Genomic DNA, 20383 nt, shown 5'->3' with positions numbered 1-20383 from the left:
CTTGCATCTAATGAAGATGCAGATCCATTTTTAGTTTGAGAAAAATTTAGATCTGCATCTAATGAAGATGTAGATCCGTTTTTGTTTAGAGAAAAATTCGGATCTGCATCTAATGAAGATGCAGATTCGTTTTTATTTTAGAAAAAGAATTGATAACATGCAGATTTTGAAACTAAGAAAGAGATCATAACAATAATGAAAAGAATCAAGAACATGTTTCAACAAAATAAATTAACAACTCATGTTATGAATATTTGAAACAACTATACTAAAATAGATAAACATGCATCATCACAACAAAAGAATCATAAGAAATTTATGCAATTATCTTTGAAACCTAAAAGCCCTAGCTTAAGAGAATATCAAAGAGGGAGATCAGAAATATGAGAGTGTGAAAATATGTCTCTCCTAGAGCATAAAAGAGTGTCAAAAAGGGGTTTCTGAATATTGGGAGGCATCCCGTATTTATAGAGGTGTTAGTTGCTTAGAAAATAAGCTAGGTTTACTTAAAAATTAAGTCCAATCAGCTTAAAAAATAAGCAAAAAACGTATGGGGAAAATCCTAAAAACCAGTTTCAGTATTTTGATCATATCTCTTTACTCAAAATTCGGATTAAGCTGAAATTTTGACAGCTGAAGGGAAATTCGATTCTCTACAACCTTTCTAGAAATATCCTAGTCTGAATTTTGAGTTTTTCTAGGCCAAAAGTGTCTTAGACGAATTTTAGAGTTATTTTTATGATAAACCTCATTCCAAAGTGATAATTATGACTTTTAAAATAATTATTATGAATATAATCATCTCAAAAGCCTAATTATCCACAGCCTTTAAATATTATCAACTTATTTGTTTTAATCCCATAAAACAAATCTCACTTTAAGAAAAATACTCCACAAATTACATAAATTCATTTGATTAATTTAATCATTAACCAATCAAAATTAATTTCAATTAATTACATGTGATCTGCTTCACCCCATACAATGCATGCAGACTGTGCAAACTTGATCATATGGTATCTTTCACTTTAAAAAAAAATACTCCACTAATCACATAAATTCGTTTGATTAATTTAATCAATAATCAATCAAAATTAATTTCAATTAATCACATGTGATCTGCTTCACCCCGTACAATGCATGCAAACTTTGCAAACTTGATCATACGGTATCTTTCAATCTGACAGTCCGATTTGGAAACCGGACACATTGTTGTGACCGTTAGAATCTCAAGATCATTTTTATGATATGTAATGAATGAATTAAAGAATGTAATGTAATCATGATTTTTGGTGTACATGAATGGTCACTCTAGTCATTCTCCTTAATGAAATCATGGGTGCAAAATCGAGTGTCTACCCCTAACTCTTTTTATGGTTTTTTATATTTTTCACGAAAGTGGTTTTAAAAGTTTCTTAAAAGGGATTGAATTCTATAAGGACATGGTGTAAAACTCATGTTTTACCTCTCCAATTCCAACATGTCACATTATCTTATTACATATTTAAAAATAAGTACAACTACACCCAATCAATTCTAATACCCATATATAAATTCAACTAAATTGGGAGTTTATTGATATATTATTAGGTGTGGTAAGATGTATTGATTTTTAAGTAAAATGCCGATATGGCATCCTCTTATTAGATGTTGTAAAATATGAGTTTTACATCTCATCCTTATCAAATTTGGACTCTTCTTAAAATTGTTCATTAATAAATATCCTAAAAGTACCTATTTATAAAAAAGAACACTTGTTAACTAGACTAGAAAACAAACCCCTTGTTAAAGGAAAAAGGTTAACCAGATAAATTTTTTATTATAAATAAATAATTTATATTTGGCAGAAGATTAGCAAAAAAAATTGAGTAAACCTTCAGTCTAGATGTGGCGTAAATGGGCTAATTTACGCCACCAATTAAACACTGCCACATCATTCCTGTATTGAAAGAGTAATACACACTAGCACACACAATCTCATCTCAACTAAACTCAAAATCCTCCCCATACTATATTCAGACCTAAAGAACAACTCCTCCAATGCCTAAACCCAAAGATGACTTCTTCCTCTCCTCTGAGCATCAGAGCCCCGCCACTGGCGCCGCCGCACACCTCGTCTCTAGAGCTGGTGCCACCGCACCTTGAAATTGCCACAATTGAGAGAAAAAAAAAGTAAAAGGTCCATATAATTTTCAAGGCTGCACTACCTGTCTCACCAAATTCAATGGCTCCCAAGGTTCACTTGATAAAAATTTTGAAACAAACATTCAATTTCTAGTATTTAAGAAGCAATTTGTTTTGCATATATGAAAAAAAAATCCAGGCTAGCTGGAAAAAAAATATATATATATATATATATATATATTCCACAATCAGATTGATTTTAGGGTTTGAACATACCACTTAATAATCTAATCAAAACCCATGAAAATACCAAAAAACATCAAAATCTATGCCAAATCAACAAAACCTATACCAATATAAACAGATTGATATCCAAAAAATCATCCCAAACCCATCAAATCACGAAATCCAAAGTTTGGGGAAATAGCAAATCATAAAAGAACACACCTTAGATCTAGTGTGGCGGTGCCAGCTCCAGAGACGAGGTGTGCGGTGACACTAGTGACAAGGCTCCAGTGCTCAGAGGAGAGGAAGAAGTCGTCTCTAGGTTTAGGCATTGGAGGAGTTGTTCTTCAGGTGTGAATCATATGGAGAGGATTTTGAGTTTAATTGAGTTGTTCTTCAGACATTTGAGGATTTTGAGTTGTTCTTTAGGTCTAAATCGTGTGTGCTAGTGTGAATTACTCTTTCAATACAGGATTGACATGGCGTTGTTTAATTGGTGGCGTAAATTAGCCCATTTACGCCACATTCAGACTAAAGGTTTACTCAAAAAATTTATATTTGGCAGAGTGATAAAGGGGAAAAGGTCTTTTGTAAAAAAATATTAAGTTGATTTAAAACATTTAGCCATTTAGTAAAGTCTTAAACTTGTCTTCATTTGTTGTAGATAATCACACCATCAGTGGCACCACTGGCTCCGAATAACTGGGACCGTGCCAGTGGGCAATGGACACATCCACAATAAATAAACAAAGAACTCTGTTTTCTCAGTATATCATACTCCCTCCGTCCCACTTTGTTTGTCCTGTTTGAAAAGTCAAACTTTTTAAGGGAACATCATTTATTATCTTGTCTACCTTTTAAAAATGTATAAATTTCCAAAATTACCCTTAAATAAATTTATCAAAAAATTAAATTAGTAAATTAATAGGGGTATAATAGGAACATTAGTAAATTAATGATTTTTATTTTTAGAAACAGGACAATATTTTAGGACACCCTAAAATGAAATAGAGGACAAACAAAGTGGGACGGAGGGAGTACTTACTGGACCCATTTAACGACCGCAACCGGTATCGGTCTGCCTCAATAGCCAATAACAAATTAGCAAATTTAATCATTTCTCAACTTTGGTCAACAAGACCTCTCTCTCTCTCTCAACGAATCGCAAGCTGTATTGTAAGAACTCGCACTACAAAATAGCTTTACGTGTATAACGCTCACAAAACTACCCTTCACTTATACACCAACTTTATGTGCTCGTCTTTTAATAGATTTCAGTTTCCAGTTTCCACGTATTCCTTTTTGACAGTTTTAGCTCCCATTCTCGGACCCGCAATTTTCTAAGAGAAAATGCCAAAGTGAGATGCTAATACTTTAAACAATAAAATTTACAAACGGGAAATTTAAACAAATTTTAAGTAATATTTTGTTATTGATAAGTAAAAAAGTAATTTTAATAATGATTTACAAATATATGTAATAATAAATATAATTAATTTATTTTAACCATTTTTTTATAAGATTTATTTCAATTTTTTTTTAGAAGGAAAAAAGGGGACTCGCGTGTGGCAGTCATTGTCCCACATCCCACGGTATAGTTGGGTAAACTCATGGGTACCACCAGCTCGAACTGGAGCTCGGAACTCCGAACCCACACACACCCCAGACTCTATTGGTTGGTATTTCAACTATTTAATAAATGAAGTTGGTATTTTTTTTAATTAGTGACTCATCAATATATTTTAAAATTTTACTTAATAAAATTTGCAATTTCTTTAATATTATCTGGAGAGAGAAAAAGATAGATTAACTAGAATGTTCGTTCATTCAATCAGAGAAGCAAAGTTGATGAGACGGCAACCAAATGGCAAAAACTGCATTTATTTGACATTGATTCAGCATTAGCAGCTAATCAATGAATAGTAGTTTCAATAAGCCTATACCATCGCTTTCTTCTTTGTCTCTAGGTCATTGATAAACATAGTAAGAATTTTTGTTTGTATACACACCAAAGCCAGCTCACATATTATTAAGGTGGTGGTGGGGGGTCGTGAAAGTATCTATGAGTGGAAGAGAAGGCACCGTGCTGCACTGCGGGTAAACCCTGCAACTTCGACTGTAGAACCTTATAAATTCACGGCCACATATAGCATATATATTGCATGGACACATCTAATTGGCCTCTAGTCTTTCACTAAATCTCAGCTAGATGTGGTTAGGATCTTTTGTCCAAATGGGTTCTCTGTTCAACCTCTCTCTCTTTTTTGCCGGAAAATGGTAAAGGAAATCTTGGGGCACTGAGATTTCCTTTCTATGAAGACTGTGTGAATATATCAAAACTTTTCTGAAATTATTTACCAAAAAGATTTGAAATTTGTTGGCAGAGTGACACGACTGTATTAACGGCTATGCTATTCATTGGCCAGAATCAAATAAAGTGCACAAGTACAATCTTTTCAAAGTATAATACCAAAGCTTTAGAAGGGTTGGCCTATATGATGGTTAAAAATCTTCTGTGATAGTAAGGCAATAAATTCACTATTTTAATTAAAAATAAAAACTTTTTTTTTTTTTCACATTTCTTCTTCTCTTAATTGGAAAGGTTTTAACACCTAAATAGTAAACTTGAAAAGACATCCTGAGGTGCCCTGATCACTTTTTACTTTTTTCCTGATTAAGCTCGTGTGTGTTTACCAATTTTTACATTTAGTAATTATCATATAAAATTCTATATTATATGGTGGATTGAAGATTTTGTAGCCAAGTTGGGAAATTCATCTTTAGATTTTGAAGTACAATCCAATATACCGTCTTGAATTGAGTATCATTACATTTCAAAAGTACCAATGAATGTTATAGCCCCACCAAGTAGTACGTTAAATGTTTCTCAACAAAAAAAAAAAAAAAAAAAAAAAAAAAAAAAAAAAAACAAAAAAAGTAGTACGTTAAATGATTTTACATTTATGTGCCTACTGCTTACTAGTTCCCTTCATAAGTTTTTTAAGTTTTTTATTTTTATTTTTCATAAAGATGTTTGACCCGTCCATCCACTTCAATTTTATTTGAAATAAACAAATATCAAACACATTTAGAGAGCGTTAAAATACTGAAATTTTTTCGAATTTAGCTAGGTTATCAAGCAGCCCCTAATCTTGAAAGTTGATCAAAATTGTATTAATTAGTATGTAAGCCAATGAAAAAAGTATATATGTGAAAGTAGGAGCTAGTAAAAAAAATTAGGTGCTAAATTACCCAATATACTCAATCCGCTCAAGAAATGACAAAAAAAATATTTTATTCCAACATAATTAAGTATCTTTAACATAAATCTCTCAAAATAAGTGGCTTCAAAATAAATTTAAAAGTTCTAATCAAGTTTATATCCTTCCAATAGGATCTCAGTCTCAGCATAGTTATCAAGAATAATCGAAGGCATTTGTAAGAGAGAAATGAAATCATATTTCCTTATTCAAAGGTGTCCATTGAAGGTTCATTAATTTTACAATAAGTTACAAAATAGAAGATGTAAGGACTCAATTTGTAACGATCCCAAACTGGTATTGGGTTCGTACATTAAAGGCCCAAACAATAAAATTTGTAGAGCGTGGGCTGAAAGGCTAGGTCTTGGTCACCGGACAGTGGTTCGTTATGGTTTCTATAGCAATTTGCACAAGGGTGAACCTGGCGTGTCTAACAATACTTTTTTCCGATACGTCCTAAGTGGCTCCGGTCCTTAAACCTCGTCCGAGGAGCTTCATGTTCTTATTATTCTCCTTTTTTAGGGCTCCATGGTCTGGGAGACGATTTGTCCCCCTCTTCCCTGAATTGCTTCTCTTTCCTTTTTATACTAGCCTTTACCATTCCTCCAACGTCCACGTGTAGGTTTAGCGTTTTAGGGTTGATACTTGTCCCATCAGCCCATACCCAAAGTGATTGGGGGTGGTTGTAAAAACTGAAAAGTATTACTCTGTCAGGTGCAGAGTATTTAATTGCAGTAATGGCAGCATTTCCTTTGTCCTTTGTCGCCAAATTGTCCAGGGATCCTTTCTCCATCAATGTGGATGTGTTCGGCTTTTCCCTAAACTATTCCTATATCGTTCTTACCATTTCTTTCATGAGTGCTTTGAGATGCCGAGGACAGAATCATCCTCAGTTATATCTCAAGGTTATTTGAATTTTCATTGTATGTCCTCAGCAATGCCTCTTCTCGACTCGGGCCTTGGGCCCTAATGTAAAGTGGACCGGGGTCACAAATTCTTTGGCCCCACAGAAGATAATCACTAATCAATCTCTCCCCTCAGCCATTGTCACTGGTTGCATGATTGTTAGGACCTGTCCGTCTATCAGCTTAATGCCTTTAAAAGCAAGTCCTCCATCTTCAAGGCATGTTTGTTTGTTTTTTAAAATGGATAATTGTCATTCATTGCTTTATTAATTGTTATTCATATAATTTAGTACGAAGAGTACTGAACTCTTTCAGGCATGAGATATGTTGGGAGTGTAAAAACATATTCTACGTACATCTTACAAACTAATCAAATGTCAACTTAAAATAAAAAATAAAAAAAGTGATTCAATCACGTTAATTGACATATTAGTTTATGAATATATATTTTATAGTAAAATTGACAATATTTTTAACATTTTCTTTAAGATTATCTTGCATTTCATGAGTACATATTATCAAAGGGTACTCGATGATAAGAATTATATCAAGAATAATCTAATAGTATATTAATACATTTTTTTAAGAATACTTAGCCTTTCCTAGTATTGACACATGTTTCATTATAGTAATTTTTTTTCTAAACCATTATAGTAATTTGTTTATAAATTATCAAAAAAAAAAAAGAAAAATTAATTACAATAGTTGATAAATAAGTTGACACTAATCTCAGAGCATGATTTGCTTGTGAATTTATTGATTCCTCATGCTGAGATCATCATTATCTCTACTAGTTTCTTCTTTGCATAGGTCATTCGCCGAGTTAGCCTTAATTACTATGACCAACCCGAGAAGGTGACACAGCCTTTTTAATGGTCAAAGATGTGAGTAAATCCGAACCATGTCCAAACAAATGACTATAGAAGAAGACTATTTATTGTTTTACAATCTTGGACGTAAAATGTTTCATACCAGGTATTTTTATCAGTGTTTTGTTCACGACACTGGTGTGGATATGACATAAAAAAGTGTACACTCTATTGGATATGAAAAAACAATCAACACCCATCAAAGAATAAGATTTTTGTGCTCAAAAGATAGTGAATAACAAATTGGCTGAAGAAAATTACGAACTTAATTTCTCTCTCCTATTTTTATACCCTATCAAGGCGCAACGTATGCTCAAGACCTAGCTTAGCTCATAGAGACCAGCCCATCTGGTCTTAACCCTTCATTTTGTTTAGAACCGCTAAACAAACACACAAATAGTCAAGTAAGTAAAGGATATCCACTAGTTCTTCGATTATTATCAACAACGACTACAACATATATAGTTAGTAGTAGTGAGTATTGACCAAACATATAGGATTTTTATGGGCTCTGTTGCAAGCTTTAACCAGTACTCTCTAAAAAATTAAGAACACAACTCTCTGCCCTCACCGTTTTCCTCTAGGTCAGTTACTTTTCTTTTATAATCTCTCTCTCTCTCTCTCTCTCAACTTTTGAAAGAGATGTTCTCTTTTCTAATTGATTTGATGTGAGTGAGACAGTTATTGTCTTTTTGATCTTGCTAGGCCTGACTCAATCAAAAGCAACCATGGAAAGGAACAACTTGAGCAACAGCTTAAAAGACCAAATTATTGGCGCTAAAGCCATTAAATACTGCAACAACAACAACAACAACAACAACAACAACGACTACAACAAAAACATGCCTAAAGATTCACTGAACAGTGATATCCAAAGCTATGGAGATGATTATGTTAATGGGTTTTCATGGCCTCCAAAATCTTACATATGTAGCTTCTGCAAGAGGGAATTCAGATCTGCTCAAGCTCTTGGTGGCCACATGAATGTTCATAGAAGAGACAGAGCTAGGCTGAGACAGTCGTCACCCCCAAGAGACGGTCAGTACCCTATGCTCAACCTTAACTATAAATCTAACCCTAACCCTAAGTTCTCATCATCATCATTATCATCTACTTCAACTAGGCTCACCCCATTTGCTTCCTCTTTACCATCTTTGATTTCTCCCTCTCTTTCTCCATTCACTACACCATCTTCAGCTTCTGCAGCTGGTGAAGTGAAAAAATGGGGTTTAGTTGGTAACCTCTTTGATTCTTTGAGTCACAAAAGCATGGATTTGACTAATATGAAGAATGAAAAATCATTGGATCGTTTCAAGCAAGAAGACAAGTGCAAGATTTTGAAGAAGTCTGAGATTGTCAGGTTAGACTTGGAAATTGGTGTCCTTGGTGACTCAAAGGAGGATTTAGATTTGGAACTTCGATTGGGTTACTCTAATTAGATGAGCTTTTTCAAAATCTTCGTTTTGGCTAATTGCACCAATTTATCATCTGAGATGTATTACCAATATTGTTGGACATGATCAACAACGTAGTTCTAATGTTTGGCATGTATTTCCTATTTTATAGCATATTATTATCTCAACCATTTCCTGAAATATATGTTGTTTTGAACTTAATCCTCATTTCTTATGACTGAGAGAAATAGTTGCTAGCTGTTTAATCATAATGTATTATTGTCTTTGAAATGTTGTGACTCAGTTGTTTTTTGATTTAATATCATCTCACGTTTTACTGTTTATATGAGAGAGAGAGAGAGAGAGAGAGGGAGAGAATGGTTTTTTCTTTTCTTTTTTTTAGGGGGAGGGGTTTCTTCTTTGCTCAAGTTAATGTCGTTGGTATGTGGAACTTGTTAGGTTAACTGCTACATAACTACATAAACGGTTGGTTTAATTAAAAAACTAACAAGTAAAACTGTTTCAATGGAAGTTCTCTCAGTCGATTTTGTTACAGGGGATGCCAAATTGTTATTTTTTTCTGACTCTTTGAAATGTGTGGCTGATAAAGGATGACTAAGAAGAAGATGATGATAATTAGAACAAAAAGTCATTTATAAAATGGGTTGTCAGCACCATGGTTGCTAGACAAGAAGATATGTTGTCATATAAGCAGTAAGATTGCATGATGAAACATGGATATGGTATTCAAAACTACAGTGAAGGTCCGAATAAAATATATAGAGTATCACTTTACCAGTCAACTAATTGAGCCCGTCAAATATGATTTCTCATTTCACCTTAATAAACATACTATTCAAATCTGGTTTCTCATTTCACTTTTGCCACTTGATGACTTAGTAAATTTAATGTGAATACGCGAACTCCAACTAGTTGGTATTTCCTAGTTCTGTTGTAATTATTAAATTATTCAAAAAAAATAAAAAATGTGCACTCTATTTTTCAAATTTTAAGTGCCAACATGATGGGATAAGAAAGTTCATATAATATAATCATAGTCATTTTTCAACTAATGAATTTTTTAATCTTGATAAATTACAACCTGCCCAAAAAGCTATTAATTAAATGAAGGTGCCGAACAAATTATACTAATCCCATAACCATGCAAACATCTAATCAATATGAGATTCCTTAATTAGCATGTGCGTGATGCTCTTAAAAAAATACTGGAGTCTAGGTTCTAGAATACGAGTAGCTAGATTGGTCTGAAGAAGATTTTGAATTTCGTAACCTTCTGGGAAGTCCTCCATGCACTTTCAGCTTACGTTTTGCATTCTTGCAATGACGAAAGCATATAATTTTTGGAATCAAGATCCAAGTTCCAACAATATCTTTATTATGCTATAAAGTATAAAGCCCATAATGCCATTTCACTTCTGCTTCTTTTTTAAAAATTAATTTTTAATTTTCTTGCTTTAGTGTGGCATCACCTTCCTTCCATAGTATTCTCAAGTGAAACAATAAAAAGGGGAAAAAAAGTTGTATTTATTATTTTTATGATTTCTCTATAAATTATATCCCTATTTAGCAAAAAACTTTTAAAAGGTTTTGACCCTCCTACGTAATTAAATACATGTTTACTAATTTCACATTTGTATAATAAATAAAGGACAAAGTTTAGTAACAAAATTGGTTATAACCTTAGGCTTTGTTTGGGAGTTCATAAGAGAATAGAATGGAATGATCATAAAGAAATAGAAATGAATCTAATGTATTTAAGTAAGGGAAATGAATGGAAAAGAATGGAATAAAATGAAATTAAGTAACCTTGATTGGATGTTTTAAAATAAAGAAATGAAAATGAATGGAATGTAAGTAATCTTGTTTGGGAGCAAAATGGAGGGAATGGAATGAAATCATTTTATGACAATATTACTATTAGACCCCTATTTTAAAATAAAGGGTTGAAAATATAGGGGTATTTTGGGAGTTTAAGTAAAAAAATTATTAAATCTAATTTCATTCCCTCTCATTCCTCCCAATTTCAAGGGAATAGAAAGGAATAGAAAGGAATGAGTATTCTCTTCTACTTATTTCATTCCCTCCCACTTAAACTCTCAAATAAGGGAATGAATTTTCTATTCCTTCCATTAAAACTCCCAAATAAGGAAATTAAATAATATTCTAAAATTATTCTCTTCATTCCTTTCCATTCCATTCCCTCCTTCCAAACGAGGCCTTAGGCTACAACCTTACTCAATATCTTATTACTGAAGGTAAATTTTGACAAATTCACCATTAGATTACATTTTCTTCTTATATCCTTCATACTTGCAAAATTTCTAAAAAATTAAAGATAAATAGCTATATCATCAATAAATTATTTAAATTGTAAGTTTTTGTAGTTTAAAATTATGCATAAAATATAAACTTATAGATTATATATAAATAATATCTGATTGACACAAAATTTGACTTATATATTAAGTGTGTGAAGAATATGCAATTTAACAGTTAAATTTTCAAAATATACAGTAATGTTTATTTTATTGAGTAAGGTTGTAAGTTAAGGCTACAACCAATTTTGTAACTAAATTTTGTCCATAAATAAATAGAGTCTCAACTTGTTCCATTCCATAGTCACTAAAAGGAAACTTATAAATAGAAGTTATTATTCAAATAGAGAAATGCAATATCAAGTTCTCAACAACATTTTCACAATAAATAATATGTAATAGGAAATTGTTATGGGTTGTTATTGGTAGACAAAAAAATAATTTTAGTGGTAAGTTTAAATTATAACTAATAACAACTTACCAAGTATGATTTATTATGAAAGTGTTAGAGAAATGTTGTGGACATAGCATTTCTCATTCAAATAAGTTACCAAGAGTATTAGCATTGGTGTGCTAAAAAATAGTGATTTAGCACACCAAAATCTTATTTGTGCTACTTTAATACTACACAATTTCATAATTCACCCTACAGATCATTTCTTACTTTAGTACATCACCCAATAAAATGACCAAAAATAAATCACCCGCCACCACTACTCCATTGCAACTATATTTTGAACCCAAAAATCCCACAAAAACCACAAGAAAAATGAATTCAATGGATGAGATCATCAAAACCCATATCACAATCAATATCAATGAGAGAGAGAGAGAGAGAGAGAGAGAGAGAGAGAGAGAGAGAGAGAGAGAGAGAGAGAGAGAGAGAGAGAGAGAGAGAGAGAGAGAGAGAGAGAATACTAGTAGTAGCATATTACTATAACTAGTTGCCAAATTTTTTTAAACATACATACCAGATGTAGTAGGGTTTTTGTTGATTTGCTTGCTAAAATAGCATTTTAAGTATTTTAACACACCCAATGCTAATGCTCTAGCTCTAAAAAAGTTTATACCACCAAGTAAAAATTCCAACTTGGTCATTGTCTTGCTTATTCATAGTGTATTGAGAGTTAAATATTATAATTTTAAAGATATATTAAAAACTATTCTAACTTGGTCACTGTCTTACTTATTTATGATATGAGAATTAAATATTATAAATCTAAAAATGTATTTATTGGTATGTTGCATATAAATCTTAACTTTGATTTCTCAACAGCAAAAATAATTCCTTAACTGTGAAACGGGTTATCTCATTCAAATAAGATGAAGAGAATTCTACTCCCGCTTGCCAACAAACAACCTAGTAGCTTTTTTTTTTTTTTTTTTTATAACATTAAATTGTGCTATAAATGTGTTGTTGTTTCATTCTCTTGCTTGCAAGTCTAAGTGAAAATTTAAATTTAAATAACATGATGAAAATAATAATACTAAAAAGTCTCTCTCCCTCTCTCTCTCTCTCTATATATATATATATGATTTTGCCTTCAGAACAGTGTATTTTTCTAACTTCTAACTTCTAAGCCAACAAAGATTTCATAGAATTACATTTGCATATTTTTAGTATCTCTGTGATAGTTAGTACGTACACACAAAATGAAAATGAAAAGGTACATAGAGATACAGATACGTATAAGAAATCTCTATCATTGATATATGTCCATGATTACCTATTACTGAGACTACCACGGTTTCCATGTCAATGATATATGAGTTAGGTCATTGGATGCTTTACCCAAACCCTGATGGTTTGCATGTTCCCGACAATGTGTGGGTTCCAAAGGGTATGATGGATTTTCCTTAAATGGAATGAATTTTTTTGGTCAGTTCAAAGCATTTCAGAGAACTGAGAGACCCCAAACTATTTCCCAACATAGAACTCAGTCAGGACACACTCGCATAATTACAAACCCACTACCCCACAACCCTTAACTTCCACTTTTTCTTCTTGTCCCTTTCTTTTAAATAAATCCAAATTACTACTGTACTTATAAAACTTCCAGTTTTATCGATACCATTGTGCGTTTATAAAGGTTGCGATTTGGTTGTTGCACAACAGGATTGTGCAAAATTTCAAAATTTTGACTGCCATGGGATTCGATGTTGAAAGTAAGGTATAGAATTCAAAATTTTAAAATAGTGCCTAAATGATTTCGGATCTTGCACAATCAGATTCTGAATTAGCTTTAGGTTTATAGCATTCGAAATTTAAAAATTGATAAGCACCATATATCTGATTTTTTTTTTTTTTAATAATAATAATATGAGAATTAAGGGAGGTGGGTTTTAAATCTTGATAATCATAATTGACATCTCTGTGAAAAAATTAGAAGTTGTGAATTAAATTACATGGTTCTTGGTTATCGTTAAAAAGTTGGATTGTAACATGACACAACAAATCTAACGTGACAAATTGAATGCCACATATGCACTAAATTAAAGTATTTAACAACTGAATTACATGTTATTCGGTATTTCCAAGTTCCAAGTGCTGAATCTGCTGATATGCACAAAATTCGGATGTTTAGCAACTGAATTGCAAGTAATTCGGTACTTCGAAATATCAAATCTCTCAAATGTTTCAATTCTTTTAACGTCACCCTAAAAACTTAGTTTATTTCTTCTTCTTTGTATAATAAACTGCCGTTTGACTTAATGAAAATAACACCGTACTTCATTTTATTGGCAAATATCAGGGTTTATAGTAAAATAATCATAATTTTTCTGCCCTAATGTGCACATTGTTATCCATACTACTCATGTATTGTATTTTATATTTTAATGTATATTCACATACGTAACTTTCTTGCATGCAGTGGTCAACTACTATAGTGATGAAATGGGCTCAAAATAGCTTACCTAAGTCTAGTTTTTCAATTCTACAATTTAAAATTGTTTAAGATTATATAAGAAAAAAATAATTCACCTAGATTATAAGAATCATTGAAATTTCAATTTGTAGCTATCATGATCAATAGTTATTTTATTGAAGACTCGATCAACGAATATGGATGAAATTATTGACCCTTGAGGTTGAAAAAGTTTAGCTCATCATCTAGTTTCAGGTACTACGGTGTGAGATAGGTCATGAAGGAGAGACTCTGTTAATTAGGTCACTGTCTCACTCAATTTTATTAGATAGTTGAGTAATTATTAGCTTTGAAAATCTTCTCTAATATGGGGGTTTTGGTCAAATGGAATGGCCATATAAGGTACCTAAAAGCTGGAAGACAATGATAAATGCAAGAGACTCGAAGGTAGAGCACATGGAAACGTTCAATTACAATCATGAAGCGTACAACAAGTTCCTCATTAAGTCAGATACTGATATGACCGTGAGCTAGAACCTTAGGAGGGGCAGTTCCCTCACTCGTATTCCCATGATACTGACTTTACCCAGGACACACACACACATATATGCCATTACTAAGCTACCGACACAATATTTTTATAATAATTTCGCAACAAAACTTAAGTGATAACTTGTTAATAATAGATAAAAAAAAAAAATGATATTAGTAATAAATTCCAATAAGAACCTATAAAACCTTACCAAATTTTGTTATAAAAATATTATGTCAATAACATTACTCATTTGCTAATATGCTAAATTAGTCACGGATAATAACCTTTGCTTTGGATATAATCCCCATTGCTTGCATTGTACAACTGGTCTAGCCTTATTATTTATATTTAAGACTTAAATACACGTAATCATGCCAAAAATCTTCTAATCCAATTAATTGGCAATTAATACTTTTTGGTATTACTAATAGTCAAATTTAAAGTTTAAATCTTTTTTTCTCCAGTTATCGAAATAAATTAAATAAATAAAATACAATATCACTTGAATCGCTTAGCATTTTTAGAGGATGGAAATTAAGTCTCTGACAGATTGTTAATTGCAAGTTGAGATTATTTATTATTTTTAGTACTTTGGCTTCACTGACCAAAATTTTGGGTAGGGCTCAAAATCTCATGAATGACCATATAGAGCTTTTTTTTTTTTTTTTGATTGGCCATATAGAGCTTTTGGCATACCGCATACCCAGACATAATTCGGCCTATTCTGCTACAGACTAGGGGTTTGATCAAATTGACCTTTTTTAAAATACAAGGTGACATAGCATGAAGAATAAAGTTACATTTCCAAAGAAAGTACAAATAAGTAACATCAGCATTATGCAATGTGAAACCATCTGCCACTCCTCGTCCAAATTGTCCTTATTCATAGTGTTGTTTGTCATTTTTCATCACTCCTTATTTTCGTACCCAGAACTGACAACATTGAACCATTCCTCTTGAAATCCACCCCAACCACATTGGTGCGAACCCATTAAATTAATTTAGACAATTACACTGCCCTAGTTTTTATAGCTTGAAATTTTTGAAGGTTTTCGGTTGATATATAATGTAACTATATAAATTAATCATTTATTTTAAGTAATTTTTTTATGAAAAATTAAAAAATTTGTCAAAATAAGTTAATCACTTTTTCATTTTTTCATAAATTTTTTTTTAAAATAATTTATTAATATATGTCTTAAAGACATTCTCTATTAAAACACATTTTAAAAAGTTAAAAGAAATTTGAAAAACATTAATGTCTATAACTTATTTTAACTAGGTTGGATATATTTTCATCTCCAATGTGCGGTTTTGCTGAAGTTTCTAACTAATCAATATTTGCTCGAATGATTTATTCATAATTTTTTTTTTAAATAATATTTAGGAGAAAAATACAAAGCCCTATAATGTGCTATCATGTCAATTGTCAATTGTCAAGTATAGCAATGTTGGGGAAGATAAAATTTAGAGGGGAAAAATCTTTCCTTTTTTTTTTTTGGGGAGTGAATAAAGTCTTTGCCATTTGTTCAAATGATTAACACCCTGAAAAAAATGGGAAATTGATAAAGTAAATGGAAATTTTTGATTTTGTCTCGTATTAGTGTATTCATCAATTCAAAATTCACCTTTGCTCTTGATAGAGAAGGGAATTACTTACAGCTTTGAGTGCTTTCTTGATCACCAAGCCTTGGACTACATTACAAATAAATAAACTGGCAGTCAACTTAGTTTGTCCTGAAACTGAAAATTGTTTTTCTGCTCACAAGGCAGAGACCTTAAGATAATAAAAAACTTACCAAACAAAGATATAGTGTGTCATACACTCAAACTTGAACTAAATTTAAGAGTATGGTACATGTTGATTTCATATACTGTATATATTGAATAATTGAAAATGATGATATAGGTGGGTAATGTGGTAGGTTTAACCTTAGTTATTGAAAGGATATCTTGGACTTTTATAAATAAAAGTTAAGAAAATATAGGGCAATGAAATGATCACCATGGAAAAGGGATTCAGTAGTAGTACTGTTGGGGGTCCTTTGTCCTCAAACAATGAGTGTGAAAGTTGAGAGAAATGTTGGTAGACAAATGGAATGGAGAGGAAGGTGTGGAAGTGATAATTTTAGTGAAAGTGGATGATGAGACTGGGAAGCATGGCATAAAGGAACACAGTCGGCGCTAATTTGTAATCACCATTCAATTCTTCGCTCACATTGTGCATCATTCACTCACCCATTCCTATCTTGTGCATAGCTTTCATGAGTACTAACAAGGAACTACAGGGGGTGTTTGGTAGAGTAATTTGAGAATTGTTGTTTGTAGTTTTTTGAAATATGTGTGAGTGAAAAAGTTTGTAGAAATGTGTATAATGTTGTTTAAAATGTGAAAATGTGAGTTTGAGATTGATAACCAAACAGACCCTCAATTTATTACACACCAATATCTGGATGTACGAAAACGAGTCTACATAAAACTGATTTTCTTTTTCTTTTTATTTTTGAACCAGCTCAATTTGTAAAGGTTTTTTTTTCCTGGAATAAAAGATTTGTGGTTTGTACCCACTTATACCAAACCAATCAATATCTTGGTTTGATAATTGAAAAAAAAAATCGTAGAACAAACCCTATAAATTGAAATACTATATATTTTTTTTTTTTAGTTTCTTTATTTTTACGGTAGAAGGTGCAGCTTTTTAATTTTTTTTTTCTTTTAATAGGTATGATTGTATTTTTATCTAATTTAATAATAATAATATTATTATTTATATCAAATAGGCCAGTGAATTGAAGATATCACAAAGGAACCGCAGGCATGATTATAGATGGTCCATGCTGTCCTTTGAACAAATGTATTGTTATAAATTGCTACTCAAGAAGTTCAAAACATGAAAATGCACTGATACGAATCCTTAGAATTGGTGGTAAGATCTGTGAAATTTGTCAACATTTAAGTGAATCGATTCGACATAGGATCAAACCTTACGTCCTATGTCCAAATGTTTACCTATGTGGCTATGTCAACTTTAGGCTACATATTCCTTCGTTTCGGTTTGGCTTTAACAAATTTGCTATTAATGTTACCGTTTCCTTTTGTTACAACTTTTTTTTTTCAGAGTATGAATAAGGTTGTGTCAGTTCTAAGACGTTTCTTAACGTTAGTTGTATTAACTTTTTGTTATTTTCTCAATGTTTACATTTTTGGCGACTATTACCATTAATTGTCGTAATTTTAATAATTATGCTTAACACCAATAAGGTTTCATGGCTATCCTAGCTATTCTCTAATGTTTTCTTATATAAGTTAGTGGTTCAATCTTTTTTCATAATAAAATTTTAGGGAGAATTTTATTTTCTTTCTTTGGTGGATGTTCAATCTTTTTTCATAGCATTAAGTGTGTTTTTCTTGAGGTAGATGTTTTCTTATTAGCTGCTACGTCACATAGCCCTAAGAAACCACCTTGACCACGATTTCCGTTTATCTATAACTGTTGATCAACTATGTAGTTTGTGATTATTACAGTTCAAAGCTAGAGAGAAACCAACTCCACTATCGATACCGGATTTGTTCGTCTTCGATTTTGATCATGAAAATAATCCAAGTTGAGCTCGAAAATTTTCAAAAATAATATTTGCTTTATTCTAAGGCCAAGTGAATCACATATCACAGTGATCAAATCGGTGTATCCCAATAGGATGGTGGAATAATTAATGCTATGAACTGAAAGCCAAAATTACAAAATCATCATCTTTAACCAAACTTGGCTGGATTTGACCGATGGTCAAGCAATCCAAAATGTCATCGGAATAAGAAATTCCAACTCATTACACTCAAATACATGTCATAAAATACCTTGACCTTCGCAGAGTATGACCATGGTTAACCAAAGTTTGCTCGAGAGTTGCCTAGAAATCAGACGGTTGAATCAAAACAAATATAAGATTTTATGAAAGATTATCAAATTCCCTTTAAAATGACCACTTACATGCTCAAATAGGACTTAAAACGAGTAAGATATCACAAAATACTTAAAAACTGGCCAAAAACTTAACCATTTTGAAAAAAAAAAAAAAAACCCTTGATTGCGGTCAAATTGTAACCAAATGACATTGACAAAAATAAGATGTCATTGGAAACATCTCATGACAAGCTTCCGTTTAGTAGGGTCGGAGCACAAAAATTCCACGCGAGTAATGACTAAAGAGAACTCATGAATATATATATATATATATATATATATATATATAATGGGCAAAAACTTGAGTTTGATGCCATGTTCCCCTGCTTATAGGTTGCCAAATCTGAAATAAAAAACTATAGTTAGGGTCTGTTTGGGATCTGATTATTTTGTAAAAACTGAAAATTTTTTGCGGAAAGTATTAGATAAAGGTAAAAATTAGCTAAAATAGTACAGTGAAACCCATGAATAGTACCAAAAATAAGCTGAATAGAAAAATAAACTGGCAAAAATAATTTTTGCCAAATGGACACTTAGTATTTTAAGAGAATTGGCATCACAAGCTATCCGATGACACTTAATTTGAAACCAAGTTCACAAAAGTGGAAAGAATTTTTTTGAAACCCATAAATTTTTTCGCAAAATTGGCTTAAGTTAATTAATCACTGTTAGGGTACATTTTTTTTACACCTATTTTGGTTTAAATACCACCTATTTATTTCAAAACATCACCAACAAATTATTGGACTTCTCTAAATATTTTTGCCTATTATTATGCTAGCCCACAACTATTTTTCTTTCCACCACAAAATTGGGCTATAGATATAAAACGTTATAAGACCTAATATTTTTGTAAAGCCTATAATTTAGACTCATCCCCAAATTATTTATTTTATTGAGCAAGTTAAAATCTCATTCTTTTTTTTTTTTCTTTTAAGCCCACGAATGTTTATGTTTAGCAATATTTGAAAAGTTCATGATTCAAATCCATGGCAAAACAATTTTATTAATGGAATTCAAATCCATAATCAAAACCCACTATTCAATCTCATGGCAAATTATCAAAAAACCCAATTCTTAGTGGCAACATTAAAAGCCCAATTTTCACTGGCAATATCAAAAAACCCAATTCATATTGACAACATTAAAAGCTCAATTTTCACTGACAATATCAAAAAGCTCAACTCATATTAATACTATTTAGTGAAAAACCCAATATTGTTAATACTTGGGAAATACCATATGATTGAATTACCTATGCCCATAACCATAATTGTTTTGAAAAAAAGTTTGAATGCTCATATGTTTCCAAATTCATGAGAAATTATGATTATTCTACGGTCATTATTCATAATTCTACAAGCTCACCGTCTAAATTATGACATGATTATTGAGAACCATAAACATTACTTACGATATGGAATTCATCATTTCAAAAATAGTAAATATTATTTACAAAAGTATTTTGAAATAATTAAGCTTATGCTATTATTATTACAACTCATTGCCCAAAGATCCATTACAAATATCTATCAAAACCCAAAACATTCACTAACAATAAAAGTCCATGAGGGATAAAAAAAACCCATGGCAATGTGTGTCCATTTTGTAGGTCCAAACATGTTATAAAAGGAGAACAAGCCCAAGTGAAAAAGGGATAAGCACAGCCCAACCAAAGGGTCCAACCCACATGGACAAGCCTTATCCAAAAAATTCCTACAAAAGCAAAGGACCAAACTAGACAACTAGCTTCTTTCTTGTTCATCCTTAACCAAGTTACAGCCGGAGGTCTCCACAAGAGAACCAAATCTTTAAAGAATGAACTAAGGGTTGTCCCATCAACTTTCTGTCACTCTCTCCCTAACATGAACAGTGCCCAAAGGTTGTACTAGCAGCTAAAGTCTAAT

General features: G+C 31.7%; 1 protein-coding gene across 1 annotated transcript; it reads left to right on the top strand.

The window, feature by feature from the left end:
* Positions 1-8111: 8111 nt before the first annotated feature.
* LOC126690176 (transcriptional regulator SUPERMAN-like) lies at positions 8112-8822 on the top strand. The gene has a single exon (XM_050385304.1). It carries the CDS (start codon positions 8112-8114, stop codon positions 8820-8822), a length of 711 nt encoding a protein of 236 aa, XP_050241261.1.
* The last annotated feature ends 11561 nt before the right edge of the window (positions 8823-20383 follow it).

Source organism: Quercus robur, chromosome 6 (genome assembly GCF_932294415.1).
Source record: "Quercus robur chromosome 6, dhQueRobu3.1, whole genome shotgun sequence".
Classification (NCBI taxonomy): domain Eukaryota; kingdom Viridiplantae; phylum Streptophyta; class Magnoliopsida; order Fagales; family Fagaceae; genus Quercus; species Quercus robur.
The sequence above is the reverse complement of the archived record's forward strand: the minus strand, read 5'-3'. Positions and strand labels throughout refer to the sequence as shown.